General features: G+C 35.8%; 1 protein-coding gene and 1 pseudogene across 7 annotated transcripts; one reads left to right on the plus strand and one right to left on the minus strand.

The window, feature by feature from the left end:
* Nucleotides 1-1,050: 1,050 nt before the first annotated feature.
* Nucleotides 1,051-1,788, minus strand: LOC148197652 (uncharacterized; annotated as a pseudogene).
* A 3,799-nt stretch (nt 1,789-5,587) lies between these two features.
* On the plus strand, nt 5,588-20,143 carry LOC124845630 (ribonucleases P/MRP protein subunit POP1-like). Of its 7 annotated transcripts, XM_088116002.1 has the most exons (13): nt 5,588-5,800; nt 7,015-7,132; nt 12,113-12,200; nt 12,489-12,958; nt 13,157-13,253; nt 13,461-13,559; nt 13,638-13,922; nt 17,237-17,355; nt 17,447-17,971; nt 18,253-18,361; nt 18,452-19,035; nt 19,421-19,588; nt 19,698-20,143. In XM_088116002.1, exons 2-13 carry the CDS (start codon nt 7,119-7,121, stop codon nt 19,891-19,893), a joined length of 2,754 nt encoding a protein of 917 aa, XP_087972128.1. In that variant the 5' UTR covers nt 5,588-5,800; nt 7,015-7,118; the 3' UTR covers nt 19,894-20,143. The 7 variants fall into 7 exon arrangements, with proteins under 7 accessions (XP_087972128.1, XP_087972129.1, XP_087972131.1 ...); XM_088116003.1 differs by lacking the exon at nt 7,015-7,132 and having other exon boundaries at nt 12,103-12,200; XM_088116005.1 differs by lacking the exon at nt 7,015-7,132 and having other exon boundaries at nt 12,103-12,200; nt 12,493-12,958.
* Nucleotides 20,144-20,816: the final 673 nt, after the last annotated feature.

Genomic DNA, 20,816 nt, shown 5'->3' on the forward strand with positions numbered 1-20,816 from the left:
CACGATCAAACTAGTTTCTTGGAGCTTTTTCTCTTTCTGTAAACTTTACACTTTTCTGTAAAAGAATATGAAAATGTTAGAATCACAAAAGTCTATACATAAATCAAATTCGCGTCAATATATAGATAAACTCGTATCAGACGCAACATAATCGACTTCGCTACTAATGCAGTCGAATTCACTAATTTAGTTATAACAAATAGTAGCAGTCAAAGCAATTAATTGAATTCACAATTAATGGTCGAATAACATTTAATGTTTGGTCAACACATTTAAAAATATAGTCGTTGTGACAGTTATATCAAGCATTATGCAACAAACTTAATCGAATACATATCGCATGCAATCGATTATGCAACAATGTTAAGTCAAGTTTTGAAAACTTTTCTCTTTGAAAAACTCTCACAGCACTCTTGAAAACAGTTTGTGCAAAGACACGAGTTTTAATCGATTCACCCCATAGTGTAATCGACTTAAAACTGTTGATTTGCTACACAATTAAAATTCAACATTAGTGCTTGTGGTTTTTCTCATCCAAAAACATGTGTCATGCATTCATGTATAAAATCACATATATAACACAGTGAAATGCAATGAACAACATATATATAACACAATCATGTTCTCATATACGCATATAACATGTAACACATAATACACATGTGTTATTAATTATGTGTTGTCATCATCAAAAACTCAGATATTATTGAGATTATGGGTTCAGCTAAACCAGTGCTCCCCCTATCAACAATCTCAACACATAACTTGGTGATATGGCTGAGCTTGAGCTTGCATTGCATGCAACTGCTGAGGTAGCTTGGCCATATGTTGAGTCAGGAACTCCATTTGTTGGGCAAGAAGTATGTTTTGTGCAAGTAGTGCATCCTGAGCACCAAGTTCATAAACTCCTCTCCTTTATACTTGTGTTCTCCCATGTTGACTCTGCATGTCAGTGGAAGCCATATTTTCAATAACAGCAATGGCTTCATCAGCAGTCTTGAATAGAACCGAACCACTAAAGGATGCATCTAGTATCATCTTAGTGTGAGGTTACAGCCCATTACAAAAAGTTTGCACTTGCATTTTCAGGCTGAATCCATGATTGGGACACTTTCTCAATAAAGCTTTGAATCTTTCCCAAGCTTCACACAATAGTTCATCTACTCATTGGACGAAAGTAGCAATTGCAGCCTTTACTTATATGCTCTTTGGTGGTGGAAAAAAGCGAGCAAGAAATTTGTGTTCCACATCCTCCCAACTAGTCAAACTTTGATTAGGCTATGACTGAAGCCAAGCCTTTGCTTTGCCATTTAGAGAAAATGGGAAGAGTCTCATGTACAACGCTTCTTCATCCTCCCCAATTACACCCACAGAGCCACATAATTCATAGAAAGTAACCAAATGAGCATGAGGGCCTTCATTGTCCATGCTAGAAAATTGATTAGAACTGATGAGCTTAAGTAGAGCAAGCTTCATTTCTGCCAGTTTATCACTCATAGTGGGCCTCACAATGCTTGAGAAATTCCTCTGGCTTGTGTAAGCAATAGAGTCCCCTATGGTCCTCCTTGGAGGTGATCCTGTGTCATCCATTTCTTTCACAAAAGAAGTATCAAGAAGCTCAGTGTTCTAATTGTTGTAAGAAGGTGAAGATTCATGGGCAACTTGTTGATTTATAGCTCGTTGTCTCCTTGTGTCACTATTGTTTCTACGAGCTGTTTTCTCGATCTCAGGGTCGACAAGGAGTGGTTCAGATGACACAGTCCTCCTTGTACGGATATTTCCCTGCATACACTAGAGAACAACAAAACTCGAGCTACAAGTTAGCCCAAAAGTATAGAGATCGTAATTATAATAAAACAGAAAATTAGACACAAAAGAACAAACTCTAAATCGGTTAAAAATTACACAAAAGTCTACTTTTAACACCGAGTCCATAGCAACGACGCCAAAAACTTGTTGAGACTTTGACAAGTGTACCAATTCGTATCAAGTAATAAACCGGTAAGACCGGATATCGTTTCCCAAGAGACTCGTGTCACCAAACAATCGTATAACTTAGAACTAACTTAGACTAAAGAATGATTCCATAATTTGGGTTTTAGTGTAATTAAAGTAAACATGAAACATAAATGATAAAAGTGATCTTAGATACTCAAACACTTGGAAATGGAAATATTAGAAATGATATGAAATGGTATTGTTGGGGGTATGATTTCACCTACTTCACTCTTATGTATAGGAAATTACTTCCTCTTCATTAATATGCCAATGTCAATTTACTAAATTACTCAAACTGAATCCCTTGGTAGAGAGAGCCTAGACTTCCATATTAGGCTCCAATCTCTTGGAAAACCTAATAATTATTTCCGCATTAAGAATTAAGATTTAAGACAACCAAAGGTCCTAGTTCTATCCTTAGATATTATTTCATTTAGGAGTTTAATCCAGTTCCATATTTATTCAACATTTCCCAATATCAAGCAAACCCTAAAATCATGCCATGAGTAGCAACTTCACAACAAGCATTAAGAGAAGGAATTAAACAATAACAATCAATGAGAGATGCATATATTCATTCAAAACACAGTAGTTTACATAAGAGTTCAGTGGTTACATTAATCCCCCAACAACAATGAAACTAGCTCTCCATGAATGAAGAGCTCAAGCTTACAACAATGTTGGAAATGAAAGAAGGAAGAAGACCCAATGGTGAAGAAGGATTGTTCCCACAGCTCCCAGCTCACCTCCAAGAGCTCCAAATGAGAGAAATCGTGTTTGGACAGCCAAAGATCAAATCCCTTCGAGTTTCAGCCCTAAATAGACCAAATTTGCCACATCAGCGTCACTACCGCTCAGTTGCACCCCAACTGCAGCCCAGCTACAAAATTTCAGTGACAGAGCACTCAATTGCAGCCCAGCTACAAAATTTCAGTGACAGAGCACTCAGTTGCAGCCCAGCGGCAGCATTCCAGAGAGCAGACGCTCAGCTGCACCCTAGGGGCAACATTCTAGAGAGGTGGCGTTCAGCTGCGTGCCAACTGCACCTCAACTACAGTAAGCCAGGATGAATGGGGCTCAACTGCATGCTAGCTGCACCCGAGCTATAGCATTTATCTTTGCTCAATACTTCCTCTTTTACATGTGGTTCTTCCATTCTATGGTTTGGCATACAAGCTTCATGAAAATGATCTAACACAACAAAAAGTGGGGATTATTGATAAAATTGGAATCAATACAACTCAAGATATAACTACTCAAAAACACAACAAAGTAAGGCATAAGGAAGGTAGAAAGCTAAGAAACAGTTGATTTTGTTTACTTATTCATAATAGAAATATAGGTAAAATTCAACATTATCAGTGGAGTCTTTTAATTCCAAAAAGGAATCACAGAATGCAGAGTTCTAGAATCCAAATCAATTTCTCAAAAGAAAAAAATTGCATAAAATCAAAAGCAAAGAAAGTTTATTAACAAGAAAAGAAGATTACAACTATACCGGAAGTCACCAAGATTCTCGCGGCCTGTCACCCTCGCAATTGTCTCGGCCACAACCAAAAGAAAATATAAACCCTAATCTATGAAAGTGAGTAAAACTAGAACTACTTTCTATTCTACTCAAAAACTAAAATTGTAAAAGCTCTGTGAAAGTAAAAGTGTGTATTTACACGAAGAAAACCCCTTTATATAGGGTCGAAAAAAATGAAAGAGGGAAGAAAGGGGAAAAGGGAAGATAAGTCGAGAACCTTCTTCGATATGCTTTGAGCTTCCCATCGGACGATCACCGCTCTTTCTTGCACTGCTCTTATCTTTGCCCTCTGATCAACTCTAGCTTCTCACCGATTCAGCCGATTGAGCCTCCCGCACGTGCACATTCACTGGATCATCTTCATTTGGTAAGTGGCACGAGCCATAGCTTCCTTCTCTCCCATTCACTCTTCTTTTCCTCTTTGCTCAAGCCCTAGCTCTGAAGGAGTTTTCTCCAAATGAAATGCTCGAGTGTTTCTCTCATTTTGCCAAAAGATGCATATTGCCAAAGATCCCGAAAAGTAGTAGCTCCCTACACCAAAACGTTGCGTTTAATTAATTGGGAGTCAGCCCAATGTAGTGCAGTAGTGGCCCAATATTTCTTCTGGCTAGAATAACGACCCATCAGCGTTTACAACAACTCAGCTATCCAAGGCAGCAACAATTACTCCAGGTACAACGCGTCATTAATCTTCCTAAAGGGCCTCAACTCAACAGCTTTATGTGCGAAGGTCCAACTAGCTAAGGTGCTGCGTTTCCATTCCATCTCTGACCCAATTTCAATGCAGTGACCCAATTCCAATTAAATCTGTCTAGCAGCAAAAAGAGAAAAAGAAATCAATTCAAAATTAAAGAAAAGAAAATGAAATCTAACAATTAAAAAGAAAGATTTTTATCAAAGATTTTCTAAAAAAATATAAAATCTTTAATCATTAAGAAGAACCTAAATAAATACTCCTAAAAACATATTTTTAACTAAAAGTATACAAAACTAAAGAATTTAAGGAAAAACCTAAAACTATCCTAATTCTAAGCAATAAGAAACTAAAAGAAGCTAAGAAAGACTCCTAATCATAGAAAAATATGTAAATTTGGAGAGTTATTGTTAAAATAGAATGACTCAATTTCTCACACCAAGAGGGGGGCTTTGAATTGGTGAAGAATAAAATTTAAAACTTTCAAAAAATAATTCACCAAAAGAGATGCCTTTATACTTTTCTTGAAACGCAAGTTAAAATATTTTCAATGCAGCGGAAATTTAATCGAATGCGTGTAAAGTATAATCGATTGAATGTAATAGAGTAGGATAAGAAAGATCAAACGCTGAGTTTTTATACTGGTTCGGCGAAGCCTACATCCAGTGTTCTTCCAACCACAGGAAGCCAATACACTATAATGATCAAGGTTTTTACAACAATGTTTTTATAGAGACCTTACGTCAAAAATATAAAACACCTCTCTAACCCTCTAATAAAAATATAAGCAGTACACAAATAGATTAGAAACAAGAATCTCCTCTTTTGCAGTCCAAATAGAGATGAGTATTATCGGTTATTATGAAAAATATAAAGAAAACAAATAAATTGAAATAAGTATAAATATTATTTTATTGAAAATATTAAAGATTTTTATTTATTTTAAAATTAGAAAAAATATAAATGTTATGAGCTAAATATAATTTCCTTGTAAATATACGAATTCCGAATCTTCCAAATTTACGAAATAAATTTATATGAATAATTATTTAATTTTTATGTAGTTATTTCATTAAAAATATTAAATTTGATACTTTTTACTTCTTGTTAGTGCAAAATACTTATCAATTTGCATTTATAATTTAGTGTAACTTGACATATTTTATTTTGTGATTTTGTCTATCTTTTTTTAAAAGAAATTATGAATGAGTGTTGTCAACTTTCAATTTAGTTTGAATAAATAAATTTATTTCAAACAAATATTTAAAAAATAAAATGTAAACAAAAAAGAGCTGAGGAAAAAAAATAAAATAAAAACAAATTAAAAAATAAGTAATAAAAAAGAATAAAAAATAACAAATGGAAAAACAGTTAAACGTAACCTAAGGGGAGTGAATAGGAGTTAAGGCGAGAACGGCCGTTAGGAGGCGCGACGAGAATCCTAGGTGAGAGCATCGTGAGGATTCCGTTTCGAGGGCACGATAAAGAGGAAGAAGAATTCGAGAAAAACTTACGAGTGAAAACGGAGTCGCGGGATTGGAGGAAGGGTGCGATAGTGGTGGAAAGGAATCAACATCCAGGTATGGAGAGCTAAATTGCTTTTGATTTTTGTATCGTGTTGCTATGTGATTGTAATGGTGCCTATGGATTCTGGAAATTTTGATACATATGCTCTTTTATGTTATATGAAAGGGAAAGGTAAAATGGGGTTTTCGATTACTTGTATGAATCAATTTGGGATTGATTTCTGAGTGGTTAGTTTATGATGTATAGACTAATCTGTCTCATTTTATAATGGATTGTTAACCATGAACATATTGATTGGCCAATCTTTCTACCATCCTTCTCGTGATATATGCAAAATAAAAGTGTATGAGTGTGTCCTATTCTGTCAAATTATGCTATTTGATTTTAATGCTGAGTGAATGCAAATTAGGAATATGACCTTGCTGATTTGGAATCAAATATTAATAAACTATTCGGTGTTGTATGTCCTTTTAATGGCTAATATGCAGTTGGAAATTCCGCTCTGTACCATTTATATATATATTGGTTCTGGATTCAAATAAGCTTGAAATTAGAAAGATAATATGTAGATATCTGTTAGCTTGACGTATGCTTGATTCTGGAATAAAAATCTGGTTGTGGAAAGTAGAGTAATGTTGATTTATAGTAAGTTTTGGAATAAAAATCTGGTTGTGGAACTGAGCGCTTTTTCTGACTATATTGAGACAGGAAGAGTGGACTACTCAATGCCCGATAGGTGTATGGTTTTATCATTGTTAGACCACTGGGAGTAATGTACCAGGAGAGAAAGATAGGGGGTAATGATTGGTTTGTTGTCGTGGGGGAATTGTGAATTGATTGAATGCGTGTGTTTTCATATTATTGAGTGGCTGTTGTTGTTTTGTTTATGTGATTTTTTTTTTTTTTTTTTTTTGCGTTAGCTCATCCGTACAATTGATTGTTTTGTTGAGGTGTGTGTTATGATGATCGTAACGATTGGATTATACGGATCAGTTGTGGTGTACATGTGATTTAGGTATTTTGGTAGATTTGAGAAAGATGAGATAGCTTCATCGGGAATTTTCTTTTCAGAAGGATATTTATTTGGTCATTAGGAAATTGTATTATCTAATGTTTTCTAATGAAAAAGGATATCAAGTTATGTATGTTTCTTTCAAGTTGCAATTAATTGAGCTTATGTATTGATTGGAGTTTTATTACCTGAATTAAGAAATTTATTTTACTCGGGTATTTTAATGAAAAATATTTTCTTTCGGTTATGTTTTAGTGACTCCCAAAGGTGGGATATTACATTTGGTATCAGAGCCAGGGTTTTGAAAAAAAATATTGAGATCTTGGGGAGTGAGCTGGTCTAGTTTGTGATGTGCAACTATGATGTTCTTGAGGTATGTTGTTTCAAAACTATTTGAATGATGGCATTAGTGCAGAATAGGAAGAAAAAACTAAGTGTACCTGCTGCTCTGAGTTACACATGTTATTCTAGATGTCTGCGGTTAATTAGAGTTCTATGTGAATGGTGTGAATATGTTCAGATTGATTGTTTGACTACAGCGTAATGATGTGTAATATTGCTGGAAATTTGTGGATGAGGTAAAGAGATTCTATATTAAAACATTTTATAATTGAGGGAATACATTTCTATTAAAGTTATCAATTCCATTGATTGATTTTACACTGTTTTGGTTGTTTGCTTTGATGTTATGTGTGTGAAATTCTCTCATTGAATTGGGAGAAGGATAGATTGGTACGAGAAAACTGATGTCAGAAAGGGAATGTTGGCATGGGTCAGAGATAATGAAACAAGGGAAGATAAAGTGTTTAACTATGTGGTTAATGTGTTCTGATACTTGGAAGTATGATTTTTTTGTATGCATGTATGATAACTTGTTTGTTATCTGCTTGGTTTGTAAAAACTATTTAACTCTGTATGGTCCAGTATCATTGGTCTAAGCATGTCTGTATATGTGTATTTTGACATTAGGATGGAATTATAGTAGATTACAACATCATGTGCTGATTGGATGGTGACAGATTGAGTCATCATTGCTGAAGGTGTGAGTGCATTGTATGTTTTACCTGAAATTTATTGATTGTGAGAGTATTTAGTTAGTGTAGATTATTAAGTATGCATGTTTTGGTTAAGACAATGAGGGTAGGGGTATGTTTAGGTAATGATCAAAGTAAGTAACCAAGTTAAGTATAATTGTTATTTAAACTGGTTTGGACATGAAGAGGTAAGGAAAATTGGTTATGCTCTGATGGTTTTGTGTGGAATATCATTAGATCTGCAAGATACTAGGTTAACCCAAAATGAATTTAGTTAATGAAATATCTTGGTAAAACTACTGCTATTAAGTGCAAATTTGGATGAGTGAAAATCTGGTCTGGTGTGGGACTGTTAGGCAAGCATATGTATTCTTGATTCAAACTATGGGAAGTTAAATTGAGTTCATTATTAGCTGCTTTTATATTGGGTTAATTTGTAACTTTCTGTTTACTTTATAGTTTGAGAATATAGTATTGTTTGCCTGTTATATACATGTTAGTGGATAAAATGTAGTGACAAAAGATGGATGGATATCATATTAGATGTTATATATATAACTATTGTTATTGCTTGAACTCTGAAACTACTGCACCGTGGAGTTGATTGTCAATATGTTTAGAATTGGTTGTGATTATGTTAGATTTCTCGAAACAAGAAATAAGAAAACACACACTTGACAGCACCAAACACACACAGAAACACTGAAACAGCCTGGTAATATTATTCTTGTAAGAAAAGAATACAAAAAATACAATTCGAACACTTCCAAGGGAGCTGTCTCCCCTCACACAGAAATACTAATGTCCTGTCACTAAGATACAATCACTCAACATCCAAGGGAACCAGTCCCTTTTCACAGGTACAGACCTGTCCACACTAAGATACAAAAACCGTGTCTGCCCCAGACCCCAACCCTCCTTAAAAAGCCAACCCTCCTTAAAAAGCCAATCCTCCCAAGGAACCACAACTTCCTAACCGTTTTCTCCCAAACCCCTCTAACAACTATATTTTGTTATTGTCTTCCCTTCCTTCTAACGTCCACATTCATATTCTATCATTACACACCGCTGCAAAACAACCTTGTCTTCCAGGTTGGAACAATGAAGCTTGAGTTGGCATTGTTATATGGTCTAATCATTGGAAGGGAACCAGCTGGCTACTACCTGCAACTTCAGGTCTGGAGGCTTGGGTGGTGGTCGATATGAGAGACAAAATTTATGGAACCATTTTCGTGTCTTCATTATTTCCTTGAAAGTGAGGAGCTTCTTATTCTTCCATGTAAAAGAACTTCTTCTATCCGAATTGTCCAAAGAAGAGCCATTATTACTCAACTCGAAATCATGCTTGGTAAGATCTTCAGCCGAGACTATGTCCTTTTCCTGGACACAACACCCTGAATCTTGTTCAAAGAGATTGATGAGTGTCACAAACTCACCCAACCCCCATCCTTTGCAGCTTTTGAGTAGTGGTTCTGAAATTCCTTGGTGAAAGACTTATCCTCCATTTTCTGGTTCACCGTTGATAACTAATGGCTAACAAAACAATTCCAATCACTGGAAGTATTTCTTGAATCTGTATCCATGATTTTCCTCTTCTTTAGCAAGTCCTTCCACCCAGAAAAATTCTTGATTCTCCAAGTGAACTTTCCCATATGCCTATCATACATCCGATAACCCCTCTCCCTTCTTCTGGCAATCACACGAACACTCATGGAGAAACTACTGAATTCCTTGCTCACGTGACAAGAGGCGTTAAAAACCCGGGAATCATCCACCAAGAACCCTAAATCCATAATGAAAAAATCTAATATTTTCATATCTTCATTCCATTCCCATCTATTACTGTCACCACTCTTATTATTAGTTGCAAACCAGCCATAAGAATTCCTATGCATGTGATTGGATCCACACCTATGGGTCAACATAGACATCCTAACATTCCAACAACTCCTACTAGATAACACCACACTATTTTCTGTGTCCTTGCTTTCCAAACACCTAGACAAATACTCAGCCATGTCCACATTGGTGATGTGGGTGAGAAACTTGTCCTTTTTGCATAGGGCCTGTAGCTTTCCCAAGGAATACTCCCTCAACTGATCTCTTTGTGTTGATTTTACTTGGGACTCCCATATCTTGAATTCTTGGATGAAATTTTTTCCATTCTAAGTCCTTGTTCCTGCTGTCAAACTATCCAATATCATGCTTCTCCTGTTCCCCTTAACTAACCTTGGCAGAGTTGCTGCAAGATCTTCCCAAGAAAAATTCTTGGATTTTTGCTGCCAGGGCTTGAACCCCTGTTCTGTTTTTTCTTCCAGGTTCTTTGATGGTTGGTTTTTTATTGAATTTTCTCCTTTATCTGAGGGTTGCTTTGCTTTCTTGATGTCTTGCAACATATCTTTCTTAGCATCCATACTCATCTTTCCCTCTTTCTTTTTTTTCAAGATATCTTGAAGAAATTCCTCTTTCCTTCCTATTTTTCCACCGTTAACAGAACTTTGATCTTCATTTACAGACCCTTGACTGCCTTCTAATCCTTTTTCCTGGTTCTTGATCTTTTTTCATGAGAACCCTAAACATGTCCATGATTTCTTGAAGTCTCTCTCTGGTCTCCACTCTCAGTTCCTCCAAAGACCTTTCCAATGTGCTCATTCTCCCTTCCATGATTTTTTCCCCTCCAAGATCCGGAAGGTCGAACCAATTGTTAGATTTCTTGAAACAAGAAATCAGAAAACACACACTTGACAGCATCAAACACGCAGAAACACTGAAACAATCAAGTATTATTATTCTTGTAAGAAAAGAATACAATTCGAACGCTTCCAAGGGAGCTGTCTCCCCTGACATACGAATACTAATGTCTTATCACTAAGGTACAATCACTCAACATCCAAGAGAACCAGTCCCTTCTCACAGGTACAAACCTGTCCACACTAAGATACAAAAACCGTGTCAGCCCCCAGACCCCAACCCTCCTTAAAAAGCCAACCCTCCCAAGGAACCACAACTGCCTAACCGTTTTCCCCCAAACCCGTCTAACAACCATATTTTGTTATTGTCTTCCCTTCCTTCTAACGTCCTCATTCATATCCTATCAGATTAGGAACATGTCTGTTGAAAATAATGTGTGGTTAGGATATACGTAGAAACTAGTAATTAGGCTGTGAAGATCTAAAATAGCTTAGTAGATGTGGCTTTTGGAATGAAAATAATCACTCAACTTGCATAACAGAATTCTATGGATCAGTTTGAAATATTGTGATGCAAATGTATGTCATGTATGAAGTAATATACTGATTGGTAAGTGTCTACAACTCTGATAAATCTTTGTTGTACATGGTTGCTTGAATGAATTGAATAAAATGGTTTTAACTTCTTAATATAAGCTTGAATGTTAAATGTCCAAAATCTGTAAGTGCTGAAATGACATGTTTTGCTATGTGATCCTCTGTTTTGGGCGGTTTCTAAATTGATTAAGTTTTGCTGGATTAAGAATGTATGCTAGGCAGTTACAGATGATGGGGTATGTGTTTGGAGTTAACCTAGGTTTCTTTCTATTATGGATGGTTGTTTTGGGTTTGTAAATCCATTGTTTTAGTTTCTTGTAATGTTGGTGCTTTATGATTGAGGTGTTTGATTTTCTTGTTTGAGATGCTTGATGCTTGATTTAATCCACGTTAGTTCCTGTCATGGTTGTCATTGCAGTACAACATTTCTGGTGAGTATGCATTCTCCTAACTGTGGATTAATGTTGCCGCTATCCCATTTTCATTCCATGTTGCGGCATTGTTGCTTTATTTAATTATTACAGTATGTGTTCTGAATATGGGTATTGGAATTATAATGCTTATAATGAAATTTTTAATTGGTATAGGATAAGAACTACTCTTGTTAAGTAATAAATCTGTGAAGGTGTTCTTAAATGATCTGGTTCAATATTATATGGATTGAATGGCAGTACCATGGAGTTTAGAATGTGCAGAAAGGATTGATGGTTACATATATCTTTGTTTTCTTAATATTCTCTTACAATGTTTGATTTTTTGAATGTTTAGCTCATCCATGCATTTGTTTGTTTGTTTGTTATGTTTGTACCTGTGGCGATGACTATATGATGTGATTGTTATACGGGAAAAGTTCCTTACAATTTTATTTGTTTTATACAAAGAATTAATTAATTATATCAAACTATTTATTTTTGTATTGGATTTGGTTGAGAACTAATTTCAGTTGTAAATATTAATTAAATGCAATTTATTTGAGGAGCTATTTTCGAATCATGAAAATTTCAAATTTTTACATGTTTTAGTGACCCCCAGATTTAGGTCGTTACATCGAGAGCAACCACCACTGCCCGAGATCAAGAGAGGAGCCACACAGAGCAAGGAGGCGTGTTACCACGAACAGGTTCGTTTATTTATCCCTTGACTTTGCCCTGACTTCCCTGATTTTGTTTTTGGGTTATACGATTGTTTTGGGGTTCTAATGTCCCTGATTTTGTTTCGCAATTGTTTTGTGGTTTTCCTGATTTTTCCTTGAGCTTCCTTGATTTGCCCTGTTTTTGTCCTTCGGGTTTCGCCCTTAGGATTTATGTTTACTGGATTTTGTGTCTAATCCATGCCCACCCTTATTCACCGCATAATTTTGTGTCTATACAATGCAAAATTGTAAACTAATGTTTTTTTATTTGATTAGTTAGTAACAATGGTCGGAGAAGGAATCAAAAGGCCTCAAATTTCATTACCTATACTACAACCTCCTCGGACAATCAATGTGCAAAAATACGCTGAATCCCGTGCCCTTGAGCTCCATAGTCTACAATCTATCATAGAAAACCGAGTAAACAATGATTATAGATCTCAAAGGAACAAGAGAAGAAGAACAACTGCATTTAACAACCAAATTGCAAGAAAAGGTTGTAGAAGAAAGAGACAGAAAGTGGGAATAGTGGGCAAAGCCTTTGTTAAATCAGGTTTAGAGGAGGATGAACTAAAGAAGCTTCCTCGGCGTGTTCGTCGAAGATATGAACTAAAGAATAACCCAGAGAATGGTTTTTGCACTTCTGGGGATGGAACCAAGAGGCTGAGAACTCATGTTTGGCATGCAAAGCGGTTTGCTATGACCAAGCTTTGGGGTTACCATCTTCCTTTATGTCTTCAAGGAAGGTAGGCTTTTTGGGTTAAAAGGAAACATATGAAAGAGTCAATGGGAGAACTTAAAGCTAATTAAATTCATGATGTAGGGTTGTTTGAGACTTTGATTTTGTTGGGATTTGCTTGAATTTTTATGGAAACCTGGTGCAACAAGAGTGTTTTATCATTTCCTTGGAAATACTAACAAGAATTTTGTATCCTCTTATGCAGAGGGAAAGGTTCGAGGGCACTCTTGAAAAGGCTCAGAGAAGGGGTGCTTGTACACGATGCAAGCTATTACACTGCCCTCCAATTGGAGGGTCCAGAGGTAGTTTATTTTAGTCTTGATTTTAGTACTTTTTTTGGAAATTTCTTCTTTTTCATTGTTAGGCATCTGAGTCTAAGACTTTCTAATGCCTTGTTCTCTCATTGAAACCTATTGAAATGCTTGCTCCAAACAATTATTGTGGGCTCTCAGCCCTAGATAGTGATGGTTTAGTTTTCTGTTTTATCTAATGTTGACTATTATATACAGGATTCGTTGATTTCTGTATTGAGATCGATACTAGAACCCTCTCCAACAAGTACACATCCGGACTCTTTAATCTCTGGTGTAACCTATGGAAGTGCAATGGTAGCTAACATACTTTTGACTCCAGTGACTTCCAGTTTGGTTTAAAATACTGAAAGAAATTTTATTTCTTTACTACAGCTGCGTCAAGATGGAGGCCTCATTTGTCCACCCATTGCTCCTGTGACCTATATGTGGCAACCAACTTCCCAACAAAATATAAGTACACAGCTAGATGAACAAAATCATTATACTTCTTTTGGACAACATGATATCGGTAATGATTCAAACAAACATAGTGTTGAATTATGTGAAAAACCAGACAAAGTGAAGCATGGTTCTTCATTTAGACACCTTTGGGTGTGGATACATGCTTCTGCCTTTGAAGAAGGATTTGATAATCTAAAAACTGCCTGTCGGAAAGAGGTTCACTTTCTTTTTCAGCTTCTTACATGGTTCTTCGTGTTGTTTTTTTTTTCTTTGTAGTTTGTGTTATAAACCCAAAATCAGAGTCTGAGATTTCATATAGAAAGGATTGGGAAAACGTAATATAGTTGTTTCAATAATGAAAGTACAAACAATAGCTTTTCCTTCCAAAAAAAGCTAATGTTCTTTTTTGAATTGCTAACATTGCTGAATGAGGGATCCTACTTCCCTTCTACTATTTAAAATAGCTACCTACCTTTATAGTTTGGTAAGTAACTGCTGTTAATAAATTCTAACGAATTCTATAACTACACTAATTACTGTGCCTAGTTTTCCTTTATTTTTTTTCTGCTGGCCTTCATGAGTTTGTTTATCAGTGTGTTACAAATAATCTCAATTTACACTGCTATCCTCCATTCTCATTGTCCATTTGAAAGGCTTTCATTTCATGTCAGTGCTACATTTTCATGGGACATAATTTGCATTCACATCTCAGCTTGATAACTTTTCACTATGATCGGTACCCAAATTTTATTACTTCTTCAAAGAATTCCAAGACAAGTTATTGGATGATCTTACAATGAAACCAGACAGCTTGGTCTGCACTAGGATGTAGAACACACAACACCAGGTTTTTCGAGAGGACCTGTCTCTCCCTTCCCTTTTACTATCAAAGAACTCCCAGACTTAATGAAAACAACCCTATACAGACTATATATAATAGTTTGTTTACAACAGACAGTTATAATGTCCGTCTCTCATGTCTTTTAATATATACTTCCCCTGAACCTTTCGATACCCATCCATGAAGTTTCACTTTGTCTTCAAGGTGAAAAAGCAGGAAACTCAGTATTGATGGCTGTAGCAGCTTCACAACTGTTTTCAATGGATGGGAGGTGTTTTCAATTGTACTAACTACCTTCTTTTTTCCTTCTTTTGTAAACTGTATCAAACCTATCAATACCCCTCCATGAAGATTCACCTTATCCTCAAGGTGAAAGTCTGGAAATTCTTTATGAATGCAGGCAGCAGATTCCCGTAACTCCTGACTTGCAAGTATGGTTAGACCCAAACTTCTCATCACACTTGAAGCATATTCCCAATTTTTATCTTGCAATTCTTCTTGGGACAATTTTCTAAATGGTGCCCCATTTTGTGGAGTTCCAGCAGGAGAACTATTGATGGTATTGACACAGCCACTGCTCTCTCCACTTCCTCTGTTGGAGTTGGTAAATCCCACGGAATTTCCCCTTTCCTTTGAGTAATTACGAGTAGGTGGCAACTGTTTGTGGGTGTTACTTTGAAGCTGCACAGTGAGAGATTCCCCTTGGTGGTGACTCTAACCTTTTCTTCCACCATTTGAGCCTTCATCATTAACTCAACAAGGTTCTTGGGCTCATACAGTTTAACTTCAACATTGATTTCTTCCTTCAACCATTCAAGAATATGCCAATCAAATAATCTTGCTCTATTCCTTTCAAGAATCTAACATCTTGTTCAAACTGTTCAATATATTCTACCATTTGTCTAGTTTGGCATAGCACAATCAAAACCTCAAATAGGTTTTCCCGCATTGTTGGCTAAAACTGTCTAACCACCGCGTCTTTGAAAGCTTCCCATGTGGGATGCAGATTGCAGGTTTCCTATTGTTGAAACCAATTCAAAGCTTTCCCCTCCAAAGCAACCATCACAACCTGCATCCTCTCCTCCTCATTGACTTCTTCCAAACAAAAATACTTCTCCAGCCTGTTGGTCCAGCCTCAAGCTTCGTCTCTTGTAAACATAGGAATGTCCAACTTCTGCCATTTTGATAGGATATAAGGTAATAGATGTTGTTAGGGGTTGGAAAGTATACGAGACAAGAAGAAAGTATATGAGAGAAGAAGGGCACCGAACGGTGGAAGGCGGGAAGAGGTCAAGCCGAATGATAGAAGGCAGTGAGGGAGAAGAAGGTCACCAAACGGTGGAAGGCGGGGAGAGGTCAAGCCGAACAATGGAAAGTGGTGAGGAATCGAGCCAAACGACAGAAGGCGGTGAGGGCTCGAGGCGAACGGTGGAAAGAGGTCAAGAACTGGAGCCGATCGATTGAAGAGTTACTATCCTAATTGTTGTAGCAGTTAGGATGGGCGGGAAATATTTAGTAATAATTATAGTAAATAGAGCTATATCCTAGGGAAATATTCAGTATAAGATGGGCGGGAAATAATTATAGTAAATAGAGCTATATTCTAGGGAAATATTCAGTATAATATTTATCGTAAATAGAGCTATATTGTATGGAAATATTTAATATAAATAGAGCTAGATTCTAGTGTTAGGGTTATGTTTTGATTATTGAGTTTGTGGACAAGCGGCTACAGTCCTGTGTGGGAGGTTATGCTCCCAATTATTCTTGTTTACTTTTGTTTATTTAGAGAATTCTATTACCATTAATAAGAGAAATTCATTCTTTCATTATCTTTTCTACCTACTGTAATCGTGGTTAATTAGGTTTCTTACTCAGAAACCTAACACATTTTGAAGAAATCCCAAAGGAACCTCTTACTTCTTTACCCCGGTTGCCTTCATTTCCTCCCTTGGCAACATAAACGTTGTCCTCTGTATGCTTATCAAAGGATGCTAATCTTTTAACCACTATCGTCAGCCCCTTAATCATCTCCTCCAATCGTTGGAACCTTCTATGATTCTCATTGTCCTGTTCTTGCATTACTTTCTCCAGCACATCCAATCTTGCCTCCATTCTTGTAATTACCATGCCTCAACAACCACCACATCACCAAGAAAGAGGCTCTGAATACCAATGATAGGTACTCAGATTTTATTACTTTCTCAAAGAACTCCAAGACAGGTTCTTGGATGATCTTACAATGAAACGAGACAACTTGGTCTGCACTAGGATGTAGAACACACACAACACCAGGTCTTTCAAGAAGACCTGTCTCTCCCTTTCCTTTTACTATCAAAGAACTCCCAGACTAATGAAAACAACCTTGTACAAACTATATATAATAGTCAGTTTACAATAGTCCACCACACAGACAGTTATAACTGCCTGAACCTATCACATTATTTCTGTAATTATGTAACTTCATATGAAAAGGTTTTTTGTCTGAAATCACAATATCATTAATTGTGCTAGAAATTTGCTTAAATGTAGAAATTGGAAAAAAAAATGTTATGTTTCAGATAAAATTCTATTTGGTTTTAATTTGGTTGGTGTTGGTTGGTCAAGGTTTTAATATTCCTGATGAAGTTAAAAAATTTAAAATTGTAAACTATATATAAACTCACTTGTAATATTCTTTTTTATTCAGATGGAGAAGACGGGCATATTAATTAATTGCTTTTCCCTTGAGGGTCAACTTGCAAAATTAGAATTATTTGGATTACGGGCATTTCAACTTCTTCAAAAGATACTTCATCCTGTTGGAGGGTTTGTTGTTTAGTTTGGGCAAAAAATTTCTTTTTTTTTTTTTATAACATTAGTGATAAAAAAATGGCTTATTTTTCTTCTTGGCTTTTAGTATTTCAGAGAATCATTGGCAATTAAAGAAACATATAGTGATTGAAGAAGGGTGTGTTTCTCAGAATAGAAATTCAACCACACTGAAAAATAGAGATAGTTTTTCTTCTTGTGCTATGTTACCTCTTAATGTTAAGGATCCTCGAGAATTGCCATGGAAGAGGAATGTTGTTCCAGTGGAGCACATTTCAACTAAGACTTTGAGTGATGCATCGGAAACACAGTGCAAAGAGCTTGCTGAACTGGGAGGAATTTTGGAAGAGAACAAAGATTTATCTTCATTATCATGGTCAAAACTTGAAGTTTGCCAGTCTAATGTTGATGATTTATGGTATGCTACCACCAGAAGGTTGAGGCCCCCAGTGGAAGACAATGTCCTTTCCAAGGAGAAACATCATGAACGAATGATTAATTTCTGCCTTGTTGATACAGATTCTGGACATGGCAGCTCTTCAACTAAGGTGCAGAGCTCGAGATCTTGCCCTATTCTTCTTTTAAAAAATGATGTGAAGGAATTGAGCATTGGGTAACTTCTTTAATCTATTTTTCCTTTTAATTTCTTGAATTTACTGGTGTTGTTTATGAACATATATCTAGACTATTTCATTATTGTTGGAAACAAACAATAGGTATTTGTGATCACTTGCTTAAGATATATACTACAAGAACAATAATAAGACAAACATATCACAATTTAAGTTTTAATACCCTGATGAGATTGAACATGATTCCTTGCAATGCATTGAATATTTATGTCAAAACCTTCCTTTATACTATACAATGAATGCTTCTGTAATTTGCTTCTAGATGGTCCGTTATACTTCCCTTAAGTTGGGTCAAAGCTTTCTGGATTCCGCTTATCTCCAATGGGGCACATGCAATAGGTTTGCAAGAGAAGCATTGGATTACATGTGAAGTGAGTATTTGCATTGCATCTCCAACTGCATAAAAATGCAAACTTTCTGCCTTTATACTGTAACTAATATATCTTTTTCTCTTTATCCAGATGGGGCTACCAGTTTTCCCTTCAGATTTTCCAGATTGTAAGGCATACTCTTGTTTAATGGAAGATAAAGAAGCTGCATTTAATAAAAAAGAAGAACTTCGTCCTCCATCCATAAGGCATTTGAGAGTTCCCATCCAAACTCCATGGGGTATCGTTCGCATTACTTTTGACAAAATGATTAGTTCAATGAAGACTCCTGATCTTTCAACTAGGGAAGATTTGACCAACTCTAATTCATTACCAAACCTTTACCCTGGTAGCTTTAAAATATCAAACTCTGACTCTTGGAGTAATTCGTTTGATGGAACTGTAGTTAGGACAGGTTCTGTGCTGACCACATTCCTCCATGAAACCAAAGTCGGTCAGTTGTTATTGTTTCCTTATGCAACAGATGGAGAGGCTAGAATCTCCAAGTTTATTAATGGAGAACTAAAGCTCGATCCAAGGTATAAATGCTCTGAAATATATGACCATAAGCCATGTTTTCTAAGAGTTCATCTTTGTCCATTCAAGGAAGGATGTTTTGAAGAGGGTGCAGTTATTTGTGTACCATATCCTTCTGACATATTTTTATGGACTTCAAGGTAATTAATATTGAAATTATGAATTCCTATTTTAGTATTGAGAATAATATTTTCTTTTCGTTGGATATGATCTCTTATTCTAGTAAATTTTTCTGTTATATGATGGTTAATTATAGGCTGGAATGCGGTAAAGAATAGCTACTAACAAAGGAACATTGATTTTCTTAAATTCATTTTTATGGTTCATGCAATTCAGATGGAATCTTACAAATGTTGCTATACATTGTATAAGTCTGTGATTTTTCCGACTCTTTCAAGTACAAGATAAAGATGAAATGATTCATTCTTCTCCTGTTGCTTGGAAAAGATATTAAAATTAAAACTTCTGTGCAGACTAATATAAATCTTTTAAATTTAAGTATATATGTCGTGTTTATTGTTGCAGTTCAGAGAGAAATGAAGAGGGACTTCAAATGTCTCAGTCTGCTATGCGATTATACTTCAAAGAACATTCCTCTGGTAGATGGGAAATGCAGATACCAGATGATTCAATTGCTAGCAAATCTCACCGGTGGCCTATTGGCTTTGTCACAACAGGATCTGTTCAAGGAAGGTAGTAAAATCTTTTCGAATTTTTACTTTAATCATTTACTAGTATGTGCATTACAAAACATTTAAATGTCTCATTATAGAGGATCTTACCGAGTGCAATGTCATTGCAGCAAGAGTCTTCTAGCTGAGGGCTTTTGCGAGGCTGTTTTACTATCTCATTTGAGAGAGGAACAGTGGAAGGAGATGCCTATGAAAAAGAGGAGAGAAATATATGTACTTGTCAGGAATTTGAGATCTACAGCATATAGACTTGCTCTTGCCTCTATCATTCTTGAATACAAGGAAAATGACATTGAGTTCTTGTAAAGTGTTTTTATGCTGGATTGAACGGTGCAACTTACATTTCTATAGTCAAATAGACAAAATTTTCCATACAAGAAAAGAGGAAAGTGAAGAAGATATCTTGAACTTTTATGTATCTTCAGTATAATCTAGACATTTGAAATTATCCATTCCTGTAACTTTAGCCCAGCAACTTGTTCATTAATTTTTGTAAATGTTGCTAATGTTATGTTGTTGTGCTCCTATATTAACGAGGGTCTGTTTCATGCTAAAAGTTGTTATAATTATTGAGAATTGCCTGCATTTGTTGGAAAACTAATAATTGTACTGAAAAATAACCTAAAATATACTATTAAACACAGGGAGGATAAAGATAAACATTTATATTTTTTATTTTGATAAAAGGAGGAATATACTTATATTATCTATAAGAGATTAGTTGTTAGATAATGATTATGCAACTGCCATAGTCTAATTTTAGATAATTAAATTAAAGGTTTAAACTCTTAGATGATCCTCGTATTTGTATGGAAATCTTATTTGAGTCTTCATATTTGAAATTGTCTCAATTAGGTCATAATATTTGTAAAATTGAGTCAATTTTACCTTATTCGTTAAGTTCTCACAGATGGTGTAAAGTCAGCTGATGTGGTGATATTGATTTGTGTGATCTTATTACATGGAAATAAGTTTTAAATAATGACGTGAAATTTGATAACCCTTACTGCCACATCATCATCCTCTCCACAAAAATCCTAATTCCATAACGTGCCGCAATTGTGTCGCCACCACATCCATGTCGCGCTGTCGCAAGGCCGTTGCCTAACCCTAATTCGTCCTCCTCCATCAACCTTTATCAGAAACCCTCCTCCGCATCGTCGTTAAGCTTGAACGCATCATCTTCTTTGTATTACAAACAACGCCGACCTTGCCGTCATTGTCTCAGG

The sequence above is a fragment of the Vigna umbellata genome, chromosome 5 (assembly GCF_029865625.1).
Source record: "Vigna umbellata cultivar VRB3 chromosome 5, Vumbellata_1.0, whole genome shotgun sequence".
In the NCBI taxonomy this organism is placed as follows: Eukaryota; Viridiplantae; Streptophyta; class Magnoliopsida; order Fabales; family Fabaceae; genus Vigna; species Vigna umbellata.

Excerpts from the sequence above, each read along its gene's own strand:
- LOC124845630 (XM_088116002.1), top strand. Across the intron at positions 13,560-13,637 it reads TAACCTATGGAAGTGCAATG|CTGCGTCAAGATGGAGGCCT; the intron begins GTAGCTAACATA and ends TCTTTACTACAG. Across the intron at positions 19,036-19,420 it reads ATATTTTTATGGACTTCAAG|TTCAGAGAGAAATGAAGAGG; the intron begins GTAATTAATATT and ends TTATTGTTGCAG.